This window comes from Ursus arctos, chromosome X, assembly GCF_023065955.2.
Source record: "Ursus arctos isolate Adak ecotype North America chromosome X, UrsArc2.0, whole genome shotgun sequence".
Classification (NCBI taxonomy): domain Eukaryota; kingdom Metazoa; phylum Chordata; class Mammalia; order Carnivora; family Ursidae; genus Ursus; species Ursus arctos.
In genome coordinates this window covers 52,439,593-52,454,657 of record NC_079873.1, presented here as the reverse complement: position 1 = coordinate 52,454,657, position 15,065 = coordinate 52,439,593, and the positions used below count along the sequence as shown (strand labels likewise).

Here is a 15,065-nt window from a genome sequence, read left to right as displayed (position 1 = left end):
CTTGCAAGTCTTTTCTCTAATAAACCCATTCACTCCCTCTCCCCCCAGATCACCAATCAGAATGTTGTTAAGCCATCTACAGCAGCCCTCCTTAGGCCTCCTTTTGTATGGCACAAAAATAATTTCATTTATCTAAAGTAAGAGTGAGCATGGGGAGGTATAGAGACTTGACAGGAGAGCCTGGCTAACTTCGCAGAAGGGAGTGTCAACCTAGGGTTTTATTTTGGGACCAAGGCTAGAGAGGAGGGTCTTTTTTTCTTCCTCTTCCTCCCCCTCCTCCTCTTCTTCCCTCTTCACCTCTCCTTCTTCCTCCCCCTCCTCTCCTCCTTCCTTCCTTCCTTCCTTCCTTCCTTCCTTCCTTCCTTCCTTCCTTCTTCCCACCCTCCCTTTCTCTCTCTCTCTCTCTCTCTCTCCTCATCTTTCTTATTTAGAAGTTCCCCACCCTAAGCCTCACTTGTGCCTGTTGTTTTTTAAATCTCCATAAACGGTTGTTTCTAATTTGCTAAGAACTCTCCCTAACCAAGGAAGTATCCCAAGCAGATGGACAGAAATGAAGTCCCAAGAAGTCTGTGAAGATCAACTTTATGTCAAATGTTTTTCAAACCTAGTCCAGGATGTAATTATTAAATTGTCAAAGAGACTTGTTTGGTTTAGGGATTTTTTTTCCAAATATGAATGGAATTTAAAGAACTAAAATAAAAGTTTAGTGGAGACTGCATGGAACTGACAGATTTTTCTGATAAACACTATTGCCACCTACTGCCTGAAAAAATAATGCACCCTAGAAACTGCAAAGAAAAAATACTGTTACATGATAAAATGTCAGACTAGATAGAATCTAAAGAAATGTTCTCCTCAATTTTTTTTCATGAAAGAAAGGGAAATGAGGGGAAGGGAGAGAGAAAGAGGGGGAATGGGAGGGGGAGTGAGGTTGGGAGAGAGAGAGGCAGGGAAAGAAATGAAAGAAAGTAGGGAAGAAAGGGGAAAGATAGGAAAGGAAGGAGAGAGAGGGAGGTAGGGGATGGGATGGAGAAAGAAAAGAAGGAAGAAATACAGTCACAGAGTGGGGGTTGGTTAGACCAAAATTAAATGGCAAATTAATGAAAGAGCTTGGACTAAAAGTTTTTATGCTCTGATTCCTGGGCTGAAACTGTCACAGCACACCCCACCCCACTCCCAACAGAAGTTTGGAGAAATTATCAAAGAATATCAGAGTTGAAAGCTCTTATAGGTATATCTCCTGGACCTCCTTCCCAATGCAAGGACTGAATCTATAAAATCTCTATATAGCCATGGGACTACACAGGCAAGTCCACCCTCTATCTATATGAGAATTGCCCTGCTGCTGGGCAACATCCCTATTTCTTTCCTGTTTTTCCAGAAAGGATCTCCCTCAGCTCTTTACTTTCTGTCTGAAGCTAAGAGAAAAATCCAAATAACCAGAACACGGAGTGCACATTGAGGAGAGAGAAGACAAGAGTGTTTTGAAAACTTCCTGTGTGCCCTCAGCATTTCTTCTTTTCTTTTCACCAGCCCCCCTCATCCAGCACCATGCCCAACAGAGTCTCTCAGCTTGGGGCCAGCTGTTAAGGCACTTACCAGGGTTGTCAGGCTGCATGATGGCCATGACAAAGGTATGAGGAAAAAGCATGGCTGCACTCTTCCTCATGCCCTGAAGCTTCACAGTATTGCCTTGGAACATGACCCCATGCACGTCAGTCTCTGTGCCCAGGCCAAGCAGGTGCCAGGCCACTGTGTCACCCTTGCACATGTCCAGGCTAGGCAGGTTAGAGAACAGAAACCCATTAATGGCTGGAAAAAAAACACACACAAGACAGGACAGGAAGATGAGACCAGACTACTCAAGCACTGGCCAGCAGCATAGCATCAGCTCTGTACTATGGTTTCACACAACTTGAAATTTCTGAGTCATCCTGAACACTTCTGCCTTCGTCCCTAAGCCACTTTAGTTGTACTTACAAAATCTGCCTCTTTGGGATGAGGGTCCAACTCGCCTTTCTGACCTCATCTCCTGCCCCTCCTCTACCACACTTCAAATTCTTATGAAACTGAACTTCTTTCCACTACCAGACTCTTTACACATATGCATACACAAGTGTACCAGCCTCTATTATTCCGACACCCTTGAAATTCTCCTCCTTTGGCTTCTATAACACCACACTTTCCTGGTTCTCTTACATCCTTTCTGATTGTTCCTCCTTCATCTTGTTCTTGTTCTTCATCCTTCCATAAAGTACTGGGGTTCCCCCAAGTTTCCATATTCATCTTTCTTTTCTTCACTGTTACTGCCCAGGTTCTGTCCCTCATCATTTCTGGCTTGAACTTCTGCAAAAGCCCTCTCCCTGGCACCCCTGCCTGCAGTCTATCCTCCCACTCCCTTCACACACAGGTAGATGCCACTGCTGTGAGTTCTATTTGTGTTTGCATTCCCAAGGCCTTAAACATGCTAGGTGTTTACAAAACACATATTGAGTCTTCACATGTTGTTTCCTCTGCCTGGAATAAATTTTCCCTCTGGTCTCTCTACAGAAAAGTATTACTCATCCATCATGCCCCAGTTCAAATATCACCTCCCCTGTGAAGCAGAGTTCTCTCTCTCTCTCTCTCTCTCTCTCTCTCTCTCTCTCTCTCTCTCATTTATGTGAAACTTCTGTCCCACACACAAAATTCTTCCATATCACTTACCACAGAGTCCAGTGATTTACTTACAAGTCTATCTCCTACACTAGATTGACCTAGCAGGAATCACATTATTTTTTCTGTATCAGTGTGGCTGCCCAATCACCTGGCATGTTGCCTGGTACTACTCAGGTGCTCCATAAGTTCAAATTGAAATGAACTTGGTTCACAGGATTGGTTTACTTTTTCCAGCTGATATAACTGACTGGTGATGAGAACCAAGAGATGGAGTCATAAGACAAACACTCATTCATGACTCCCTCCCATCTTTTGTACTCCTCTTGAAAATACAGGGAGGCCTGCTAAAAACTGACCCCTTTTCAATGTTCCCACATCCACTGGAACCACCTTTAATAAGCAACCCTACTTGGTAATTCCCCTAGATGCTGATGATAACATTGCTAATCTCCTGACTCTGCTTCCTTTTCCTGTAACGTCTAATTGCAAAACTACTTAGCATTCAAACCCCAGCTCAAGCATTCCCTTCTTCCAGAAATCCTTTAATTGGATTGTCCCTCATTAATGCTCTCCTCCTATGACCTCCATGTTACTTGAAGGCTGTTTCACACAATTTGGCATTTAATTATACTTGATCTTGGATTGTTCTATAATTATTTCATGTGTGTTATTAGTCTCATTTCATTGCAAATGCTGGGAACTCTTTGCAAACTGGGACAGTCTTCCCATTCACTCACTCATCCACTTACGTACCTACTCATTAATTGGTAGTTCACTTGTTCAATAAACATTTACTATTTATTAGAAAGTGTAAATAATACTGAGATAAGCAACAAACAAAACTCACCTTTAAGGAGGCTACACTTTAGCAGGTCAAAAGCCATGTAACAAATAACTATATAGAACATGCTATTAAAGTAGTCTGATAAAATGCAATAGTGGTTCATAAGAGAGTGTCATCATCCTGGGATTGGATGATAAAAAAAAATGGTTACATGGATGAAGTAGCTTTTGAGTAGGACCTTAGAGAATGGAAAAAAATTCCACAGGCCAAGGGCAAAAATGTAAGGAGAATCATTTCAACTGGAAGGCAAAGCATTGTAAAGCCATGAAATCAGAAAAGCACAAGGTATGTCTATATAGTGAAAAATAGCCCTGTTTGGCTGGAGTATGGAGTTGAGGAACATGGGTAGTCAATAAAGGAGAAGAAGATAAGACTGGAAATGTATCATTCCAGCTTTCTCTCCTCACTCCCTAGTGGATTCCTTGTTTGCAGTCCTCATTTCACAGCACATTTTTCCAGTGTCCCCCATACTGTGTAACACAGGACACAGCACAATCAAGTGCTAAATATAAGATCTATTGCCTTAGATTTAATTCTTCGATCTAGTTCATGTCTTGGGTAGAGCTGACCAATGGGATCAGTGCTTTCAAGAATGGGAACGTGATTAAGTTTAGGTTAGATTTTTACTTGTAACCTCTCAATTGTAGCTCAGGAAAAAAGCACTCCCCATACCATGCATCCGATTGGAGTCTTGGAAACCCTTGACATCCTCTGAGAGCAGTCGGGAATCCAACATAGCAGCTGCTTGATTGGCATTGCTGTACCAGCTCTTGTTTTCATCCAACACAGTAAAAAGGAGAAAAAACTCCTTATCCACCCCTTTCTGTAGGTCAGTGGAAGAGCATAAGAAAGAATGATAATGGTTTTAGCAGTTGTGGGGTGTACAACTCCAGACCCAATGAGCCCTGATTCTTTCTCATTTCTTTTTCCAGACAGAGACAAGCCCATACCTCCTGCCTAGAACTGTAGTTGTTGCTAGAAAGTTTTTCCTCAGGTAATTTCAAATTGAAGGTGGTTGAAAGAAGTTAGAACAAAATGAAAAGACGGGAGGGGAGGAATGTATGAAAGGGGACAGGGAAGAAGCACAAGATGGAGATTATGGAGAAGACAGAGAGTGATAGAAGAGAGCTTGGAGTCACCTGGGTAAAGGAGTGGAGAAAGGTGGTTAACAGATCAGGAAAGGACTCTAGTCAGAGGGGATTAGAAAATAAGAGAAAATGATATTTAATTGTTATTAATGTATTGTTATTTTTATTATCATTAATTATCACTATTATTACTATTACTTCTAACATTTACTGAGTGTTTACTATGTAATCCAGACACTGTGATAAGCATTTCATATGGATTATTTTAATTAATCCTCATAGAAACCCAAGATACCTTCTTTCATTTTTAACCCCTTACTACAGATGAAGAAACTGAGGCAAAGAGAGGTTAAGTAATATACAGCTACAATGGTGAGCTGGGCATGAAAGAACACAAACAAATATTAAAAGAGATTTAAGAATTAGGATCAAGTGTTAGGGAACACCAAGGTTTAAAAAAACTGAAGAGATGATGAGAGGATACAAAAGGAATAGAGACTAGAATAGGAATAGAGACTGTTTATGAGTGAAAGAATAGCATGCAAAATAGTGTGGGGTCACCAACTATTAATTTCTCATTGGATAGCTTGGTTATTTTTGTTTTCTATTCCCATATCTCTAGAACCCAGTTCCACTTTCAACTCCGAGTTAGCAACACAGCCTTATCTTCCTCCCAGCAGGTTTTCCAGCCAAAAACCTTGGTAATACCTGTTTGCCATCTGCACCCAAGGCACCAGTCTTGCACACCAACAAGGGGCCCACCAGACCAGAATTTGTATCTCTTATGGGATCTGCAGCAGAGAAGTACATCCAGGTGAGACAGGCAGGATCCTGAGCAGTAGGGCCAGCATGGGAGGGGACTGTCCAGCGGTATGTTACTTTTTCAAAAGGCTTGGCTACCAAGCCAGTGTAGGATGAGCCTGCAGGGGGGAAAAATAGGACTAATTATCACATTAGCTAGAGTGAGAATCATCGGCTCCAAACAGTGGGGTAAATATTATAAGCTACAAGGCATTTTGGAGCAGCATCAATATGCAATATAGAATAGTAAAAAGGATCCTGGATAAGAGTGAACAGACTGTAGTTATTTTCTGGTTCTGACAATAGTTGTTATATGCAAACAATGAATCATGGAACACTACATCAAAAACCAATGATGTACTGTTATGGTGACTAACATAACATAAAGAAAAAAATTGTATATCAACTGGGAAATTTAAACTTCCCGGGTTTCAGTTTTCTAAGCTCAAAGGACCTACAGATTAAAAGGGCCTTTAAAACTTATTTGGAATACTCTTCACTTGAAAACATACATTCATCTGCTCTTGTATACTTACCACTTTCTATTTTTTTGTTTTTAAAAAATTTTTTTATTATATTATGTTAGTCACCATACAATACATCCCTGGTTTTTTATGTAAAGTTCGATGATTCATTAGTTGTGTATAACACCCAGTGCACCATGCAATACGTGCACTCCTTACTACCCATCACCAGCCTACCACTTTTTAAAGATCTCCAGACACGCAAGTCACTACCTACCTTCACAGTTTGTATCATCTTTGAATGGTTGTGATTAATGAACACATTCTCCTTTCTATATGTACCTATATATGAGTGGATGCAAACACGTATCAATGTGTATATATATGAAAAACACAAGCACTAAGGCTGTAATTCCTCAAATGGACACAAGTTATGGTCAAGTGATGCATAGAAATTTTTATTTTAAAATTTTTAACCTAGTAGTTAGTTCAATTGCTGGGTCATATGGTAGTTCTATTTTTTTCACTTTTCAAGGAACCTCCATACTGTTTTTCAGAGTTGCTGCACCATTTTGCCTTCCCACCAATACTGCAAGGTTCCCCTTTCTCCTCATCATCACCAACACCTGTTGTTTCTTGTGTTGTTGATTTTTAGCTATCCTGAGAGAGGCAAACCAAGAAAAAAAACTCTTAACTGTAGAGAACAAACTGATAGCTACAAGAGGGGGTGGGGGGATGGGTGAAATAAGTGATGGGGATCAAGGAGTGCACCTGTTGTGATGAGCACCAGGTGTTGTATGGAATTATTGAATCACTATATTGCACACCTGAAACTAATATTACACAGTATGTTAACTGGAATTTAAATAAAAACTTAAAAAAATAAAATAACATTTTAAACTTATTAGTAATCAAAAAAGTACAAATGAAAATAGCTACATAACTTTTTTTGCCTGTCTGTTTAGCAAGATTTTACATATTATAACCCATGCTGTTGAGAAGTGGCTCAAATGACACCTACCCCTCTCACTCAACTATAGAAAGGGTAAATGTAAATGAGAATAGCCTTTTAGGACAAAATGTTGACAAAATGTATCAAAAGCCTTAAGAAGGTTCAGGCCCACAAAAAAGTAAGATATACAGTAAATACTGAAAAGGATGTCCAACCTAATACAAATCAAAACAATGGTGATTTTGGTTATTGTGTTGTCTTCCTGCAAGACTGACATTTGACAAAGATGAAAATGGCTGCCCTGTGCTGTTACTGTTGATGCAAGTCCAAGTTTATGGGACTGCAAATTTTTCCAGATAGCAACTTGGATATAGGTATCAAAATATTTAATGTGTGTACCCTCCGACACAACAATTCCACATGTTAAAAATATATCCTGAGGAAATATTCATTAAAGGGTGAAAAGAAGCACACAAAAGGATAGTTGTAGTAAGAACTTATAACAGGTGGTATAATTTAAGATAGTTTTAACATCCTTTCTTATTCATTTATTATTCCCAACTTTTACAATTTTCAAAAACAGAGAAAATGTTAAAAGGTAGTACAATAATCATCCTACCAACTGGGGTTGACTGTTAACATGTTTCCATCTTTAATTTATCTACATCTATGTCTGTGTATATCTACACACACACACACACACACACACACACACACAGTTTCTGATTATTTGCTTTTGCTAAACCATTTGGAAGCATGATGACATCTTACTTCTAAATACATCAGTAACTTTGTCCTATATTGCCACAAGAACATTACTACACCTAAGAAAATATCCTAATATCTAACGTGTAGTCTATATCAGAAATTTTGCAATCATCTCCAGAATGTCTCTTTTAAAAAAAGATTTTACATATTCATTTTGATAGTGAGATAGATAGATGATAGATAGAAAGATAGATAGATAGATAGATAGATAGATAGATAGATAGATAGAGGAGGGGCAGAGGGTAGGGAGAGGGACAAGCAGACTTAGCCACTCAGGGGCCCCAAAATGTCTCTTACAGCTAATTTTTTTAATAACCACGATCAGATAAGGTTTGTTTTTTTGTGTTGTCCCATTTTTTTCCCTGTAGCATTGACTTCTTGAAGAGACTAGACCAGTTGCCTTGTAAAATGTTCTTTTGTTCTAGATTTGTCTGCAACTTTGCCCTTAATGATTTTAGTATTTTTTAAAATATTTTTGGCTTGGGATTAGCATGTATTAATATTCTCAGAGAAAACAAGAAATTAATATGCAATAATCTGATTTCTAGGATTCTCTCCTGAGATGGCAATCCAAATAAAACATAAGCATTTAATGAATCATGGAACACTACATCAAAAACTAAAGATGTACTGTATGGTGACTAACATAACATAATAAAAAATAAAACATAAGTGTCCATTCATTGCAACATGATTTACAGCATTCAAAAATAATGAAAACAAACTAAATGTTCACACAACAGAAGATAAGGTAAATAAAGAATAGCAAATCCATGTAATAGAGTATTTTATAGTCAGTAGCAAGTTTATAATATTACAATGGCATGAGAAAATTGATATAATGGTAGGTAAAAACAGTATGATCAAACCTGCACAAACCACATGATCACACATATATAAATATATATGTTTTTTATAAGCACAGGAAAACATTAGAAGGTATATCAAAAGAATGATACTTATTTTATAATTTTCCATGTTTTATCCAACTTCCATAAAACATATATTTTACTTTTATAATCAGGTCTGTTTTTAATTTTTAATTTTGTTTTAATGCCAGTATAGTTAACATACAGTGTCATATTAGACTCACGGGTCCAATATAGTAATTTGACAATTTCATATATCACCTGGTGCTCAACATGACAAGTGATTTCTATCACCTATTTCACCCATCCCCCACCCACCTCCCCTCTGGTAATAATCATTTTGTTTTCAGTAGTTAAGAATCCATTTCATAGTTTTTCTTTTTTCTCTTTGCTTCTTTGCTTTATTTCCTAAATTACACAAATGGATGAAATCATGTGGTATTTGTCTGTCTCCGACTGACTTACTTCACTTAGCATTACACTCTCTGGCTCCATCCATGTTGGTGCAAATCACGAGATTTCATAATTTTCCTGGCTGAATAATATTCTATCACACACACACACACACACACACACACACACCCCACTTCTTCTTTATCCATTCATCTATCAATGGGCACTTGGGCTTCTTCCATAATTTGGCTATTGTAAATAAACATAGGGGTGTGTGTATCCCTTTGAATTAGTGCTTTTGGGATTTTTAAAAAACTTTTATTTAAATTCTAGTTAGTCAACATATAATATTAGTTTTAGTTGTACAATTTAGTGATTCAACACTTACATACCGTACCCAGTGCTCATCACAACAATTGCAACCCTTAGTCCCCATCACCTATTCCCCCCATCCTGCTGTGTACCTTCCCTCTGGCAACCAACAATTTGGACTTTCCCTCTACGGTCAGGAACAAGACAGGGATGTTCACTCTTACCACTATTATTTGACATAGTACTGGAAATCCTAGCCACAGCAATCAGACAACAAAAAGAAATAAAAAGCATCCAAATCAGCAATGAAGAAGAAAAAACTTTCACTATTTGCGGATGACATGATTCTCTATATAGTGTTTTTGTATTTGAGGGGTAGATACCCAGTAATGAAATTACTAAATTGTAGGGTAGTTCTACTTCTAACGTTTTGAGGAACCTCCACACTGTTTTCCATAGTGCCTGCACCAGTTTGCACTCCCGCCAGAGGGAAAGAGGGTTCCGCTTTCTCCACATCCTTGCCAACACCTGTTGTTTCTTCTGTTGTTAATGTTAGCCATTCTGACAGTTATGAGGTGATATCTCATTGCAGTTTGATTTGCATTTCACTGATGGAGAGTGATGTTGAGCATCTTTTCATATGTCTGTTGGCCATCCAGATGTCTTACTTGGAGAAATGTCTGTTCATGCCTTCTGCTCATTTTTTAATTGGATTATTTATTTTTTGGGTGTTGAGTCGTGTAAATTCTTTATATATTCAGGATACTAACCCTAAAAGCCATATATGAAAAAACCCACAGCAAACATCACACTCTGGGGAAAAACTGAAAGCTTTACACCTAAGGTCAGAAAGAAGACAAGCATGTCCGCTCTCAGTACTTTTATTCAACATAGTACTAGAAATCCTAGCCACAGCAATTAGACTACAAAAAGAAATAAAAGGCATGCAAATTTTTAAGGACAAAGTAAAACTTTCATTATTTGCAGAGGATACTATATAAAGAAAACTCTAAAGACTACACCAAAAAGCTACTAGAACTGATAAATGAATTCAGTAAAGTTGTAGGAGACACAATCAATGTGTAGAAATCTGGTGCATTTCTATACACTAATAATGAAACAGCCGAAACAGAAATTAAGAAAATAACCCCATTTACAATTGCACCAAAAATAAGAACCTAGAAATAAACCTAACCAAAGAGGTGAAAGAACTGTACTCTGAATACTATAAAACACAAATGAAAGAAATTGAAGATGACACAAAGAAATGGAAAGACATTCCATACTCATGGATTGGAAGAACAAATATCATTAAAATGTCAATTAGGGGTGCTTGGGTGGCTCAGTCAGTAAAGCATCTGACTTTGGCTCAGGTCATGACCTCAGGGTCCTGGGATTGAGCCCCATGTCAGGCTCCGTGCTCAGTGGGGAGTCTCCTTGTCCCTCTGCCACTCCTCCACTCATGCGCTTCCCCCTCTCTCTCAAATAAATAAATAAAATCTTTAAAAAATGGTACAACTTAAAAAAATATCAATCAGATTATATTTAAATATATTTAAAAGAATGTGTCTCTTATTGAACCCAGTTCTGCTTTACTATAATATCATGGATTCATTTAACAACATCCATGCAGGACAATCAATTCTGTCTCCTCCCTCATTTCCTCTTCTATTTATTTTTCCTCTAGAGCTACCTATTACCAGCAGCTTGCATTAGTTGGAAACCCTGCTTGCTCACCATCATTGTACACAGTTCCCTCGTAGTCTTTCTCATAGAAGACTCCATGAGGCTGTATACTGAACGGCTGGGAAGCACGGTTGTAAAAGACCACCTGGATGGTGTCACCCACCTCAGCCCGAATCACTGGCCCTGGAAGATGGGAAGGAGAGACAATGGGAATAAAAACAGAGATGACCAGGGAGGATGGAAACAAAATAAGAAGGAGGGAAAGAAAGGGGAGGTGAAAAAGATTTTTTTAAAAATCCTCTCTTTGCAATAATAAGAACAGTCCCTTCCAAGTGTATTGTAATTTACAGTTATAAAAAGCATTTTAAAATCCATTATCTCATTTTGATCTTCAAACATCAAATACAGGAAGGGGATATTTTCATTTTACAAATAAGGAAATTACAGCTCAAAGAGGTGGAATTGATCTTCCCAAATTTGAATAACTGATTAGGAACAGAATCAGGAGTTAAAACCAGGGCTTTCTCCCACCCCACTGTCAGGTTCAATCCCATTTCCCTTACTTTTATTGCCCCTCCTCCCATAGCTGCATTTCCTGGTAGGATCCATTTCAATATCTGATCTTGCCTCTATCCTAAACCATTTCTGAGCATATAAAAAATATTATATCTATGCACAGGTCCTGAACTAGGTATTTGAGGCATGATTCCTGGAGTCTTCTTTGTTCCATGACCCACAACCTCTGACCTAGCTTGGGTCACCTTTGAAATTAACCAGAAATACCAAGACTATACCCTGAATATTTATGTTGGCTCAAGCCCTAGTTCAGTGCTTCTGGTTTGTTTTCTACTCAATTTCTACACCTAATGCTACACCTCTGGTCCAAGAAGCAAATGAAAATGAAAACATAGCATAGCAAAACATGAGATGCCATGGAAAATGTGCTAAGGGAGAAATTTATAGCTATGAATATTCACATTTAAAAAAGATCTCAAATCAACAACGTAACTTTAGGACCTAAGGAATTAGGAAAAGATATACAAACTAAACCCAAAGGTAGAAGAAGGAAGGAAATAATAAAGACTAGAGCAGAGATAAATAAAATATAGAATAGAGAAACAATAAAGAAAATCAATGAAACTAAAAGTTTGTTCTCTGAAAAGAACAACAAAATTGATGAACTCTCAGTGAGATGGACTAAGAGAAAAGAGAGAAGACTCAAATTACTAAAAACAGAAATGAAAAGGGAGGATATTACTACCAATTCTACAGAAATATATATATTCAGAAATATATATATTATATATTATATATAAATATATGTATTTTTCAGATGTAGATATATATATGGTTATATATATACATATATATGTATATATATACAGTATTATGAAAAATTGTAAATCAACAAATTGGATAACCTAGATTAAATGGACAGTCCTAGAATAGAAAACCTACCAAGACTAAAGCATAAAGAAATAGAAAATCTGAATCTTATTGTAACTGGCAAGGAGGTTTTTAAAATTTTTTTTTATTTTTACTTTATTACAGTGTAGTTAACTTACAGTGTTATGTTAGTTTCAGGTGTACAATATAGTGATTCAACATTTCCATACAACATCTGGAGCTCATCACAAGGAACCCCATCCTTAATCCCCATCACTTATTTCACCCACCCACCCCCATCAACCTCCCCTCTGGTAACTGTCAGTTGGTATTCTTATAGTTAAGAGTCTGTCTTGTGGTTTGCCTCTCTCTCTCTCTTTTCCTTTTCTTTTGCTCATTTGTTTTATTTAATTCCACATATGAGTGAAATCACATGGTATTTCTCTTTCTTTGACTGGCTTTTTTCATTTAGAATTATTCTCTCTAGCTCCAACCATGTTGGCGCAAATGGCAAGATTTCATTCTTTTTTTCTCGCTGAATAATATGTCGTGTGTGTGTGTGTGTGTGTACCATCTCTTCAACTGATGGACACTTGGGCTGCTTCTGTATATAGTTTGCTGCTATAAACTTACAGGTCTGTGTATCCCTTTGAATTAGTGGTGTTGTATTTTTGGGTAGATATCCAGTAGTGGGATTACTGGATTGTTGGGTAGTTCTATTTATAACTTTTTGAGGAAAATCAATATTATCTTTCACAGTGGCTGCATCACTTTGAATTCCCACCAATGGTGCAAAAGGGGTCCCTTTTCTTGAAATCCTCATCAACACTTGTTGCTTCTTGTGTTGTTGATTTCAGCCATTCTGACAGGCGTGAAGTGTTACCTCATGTAGTTTTGATTTCTTTTGCCTGATGATGAGAGATGTTGAGCATCTTTTCATGTGTCTGTTTGTCATCTGGATTTCTTCTTTGGAGAAATGTCTATTCATTTCTTCTGCCCATTTTTTATTGAATTATTTAGGGTTTTTTTTTTTTGAGTGTTGACTTGTATAAGTTCTTTTTTTTCTTTTTAAAGATTTTATTTATTTATTTGACAGAGAGAGACAGTGAGAGAGGGAACACAATCAAGAGGAGTATGAGAGGGAGAAGAAGCCTTCCCGCTGAGCAGGGAGCCCAATGTGGGGCTTGATCCCAGGACCCTGGGATCATGACCTGAGCCGAAGGCAGACACTTAATGGCTGAGCCACCCAGGTGCCCTGAGTTGTATAAGTTTTTTATATATTTTGGATACTAACTCTTTATTGGATAAGTTATTTCCAAATTTCTTCTCCCATTCTGTAGGTTGCCTTTTAGTTTTGTTGACTGTTTGCTTCATTGTGATGAAGAAGCTTTTTATTCTGATGTATTCCCAATAGTTTATTTTGCTTTTATCTCTCCTGTCTGAGGAGACATATCTAGAAAGAAGTTGCTACAGGCAATGTCAAAGAGGTTACTTCCCATATTCTCCTCTAGGATTTTTATGGTTTTAGGCCTCACATTTAAGTCTTTAATCCAGTTCGAATTTATTTTTGTGTATGGTGTAAGAAAGTGGTCTGGTTCCTCTTTTGCATGTAGCTGATGTTTTGCTAACACCATTTGTTGAAGAGACTCTCTTTTTCAATGAGGACAGTCTTTTAAACAAATGGTGCTGTGAAAACTGGATTTCTACATGCAAAAGAATGAAGCGGGGCTCCTACTTAATACCATATACAAAAATTAACTCAAAATAGGTTAAAGACCTGGAGAGAGGAGGAGTTCAGATGGCAGAAGAGTAGGGGACCCTAAGGTTGTCTAGCCCCTGGAATTTAGCTACATAGTTATCAAATCATTCTGAACACCTGCAAAATCAATCAGAGATCTGAGAAAAGAAATACTGCAATTCTGCTAATATAAAAGCAACCACTTTTGGTAAAATAGGAGGCGTGGAGACATGAATCTGGGGTGATATTTTGGAGGAGATGGCAGCAGGGCAGGAGCCAGCTTAAGGAGGCTAAACCAAAGTATTATAAGCAGAAGAGTGCAAAATTGGAACTTTGAAAGTCTGCTGTAGTGGGCGACATCCCTGGCTTAAAGGTGCTCAAGTGGCAAAGTGGGGTGGAATCCTAGGTGGGACAGTGCCGTCTCTGGATCCTCAGGGTCACAAGAAGAATGTGAGTGTGGCAGAATTCCCAGGTATCAGGGTGGGGAAGCTGGCTGAAAACGAGGAGTCTTGGCTCCAGCTTTCGGCTTGGTGTTGCCGTAAACTGTGAACTGCCGCATGGTGGTGCAATTGTTCTCCTGGCAGGGGCCCAGGAAAAGGCAGAAGTGCAGAGAGAGCCCCTCCCTCCCCTGGGAGGAACACGTGGATCTGCACAGAAAAAGCCCATAAAATTTGGATAGTTGAAACTCAGTTGCATGCCTCAGATAAGAACACTCAGTCACAGGCTGGGTGAACACAGAGTTCAGACAGAAACCAGGGAGACAAGAGTGATTGTTTCTTTGTGAGTGCTCACGGGGCACAGACTTTCAGCTCTGGGGCTAGAGAGTGGGGCACCAGCATTTTCATTCCACCCATCTGTGCTGTAAGCCTTCAGGGAACAAAACAGCACCACACAGTGGAATCTGGAGCCTCTTACACCGAGCCAGGCCCCCTGGCAAAGGAGGCACATTTCCACAACTGCAAGGACACCTGAGAATCAGCTCAACAGGCACTTCCCCCAGAAGACCAGCAGGAACAACTGCCTAGCACCAACTTTACAGATCACAGAGAACTAAGAACTTTAGCTCTCATGGAAAACAGTATAAAGCATTTGTGGTTTTTTAAAAA

The 15,065-nt window shown here is 38.5% G+C and overlaps 1 protein-coding gene across 2 annotated transcripts in view; it reads right to left on the bottom strand.

Annotated features, from left to right (window-relative positions):
- Window positions 1–15,065, bottom strand: part of HEPH (hephaestin) — a 95,146-nt gene that overhangs the window by 50,761 nt on the left and 29,320 nt on the right. For both annotated transcript variants that reach the window (XM_057312165.1, XM_057312168.1), the window contains exons 9-12: window positions 10,887–11,018; window positions 5,299–5,510; window positions 4,175–4,325; window positions 1,600–1,812 (exon numbers count right to left, since the gene is read on the bottom strand). In XM_057312165.1, the coding sequence (XP_057168148.1) occupies window positions 1,600–1,812; window positions 4,175–4,325; window positions 5,299–5,510; window positions 10,887–11,018 (708 nt within the window). The remainder of the gene's footprint in view (window positions 1–1,599; window positions 1,813–4,174; window positions 4,326–5,298; window positions 5,511–10,886; window positions 11,019–15,065) is intronic.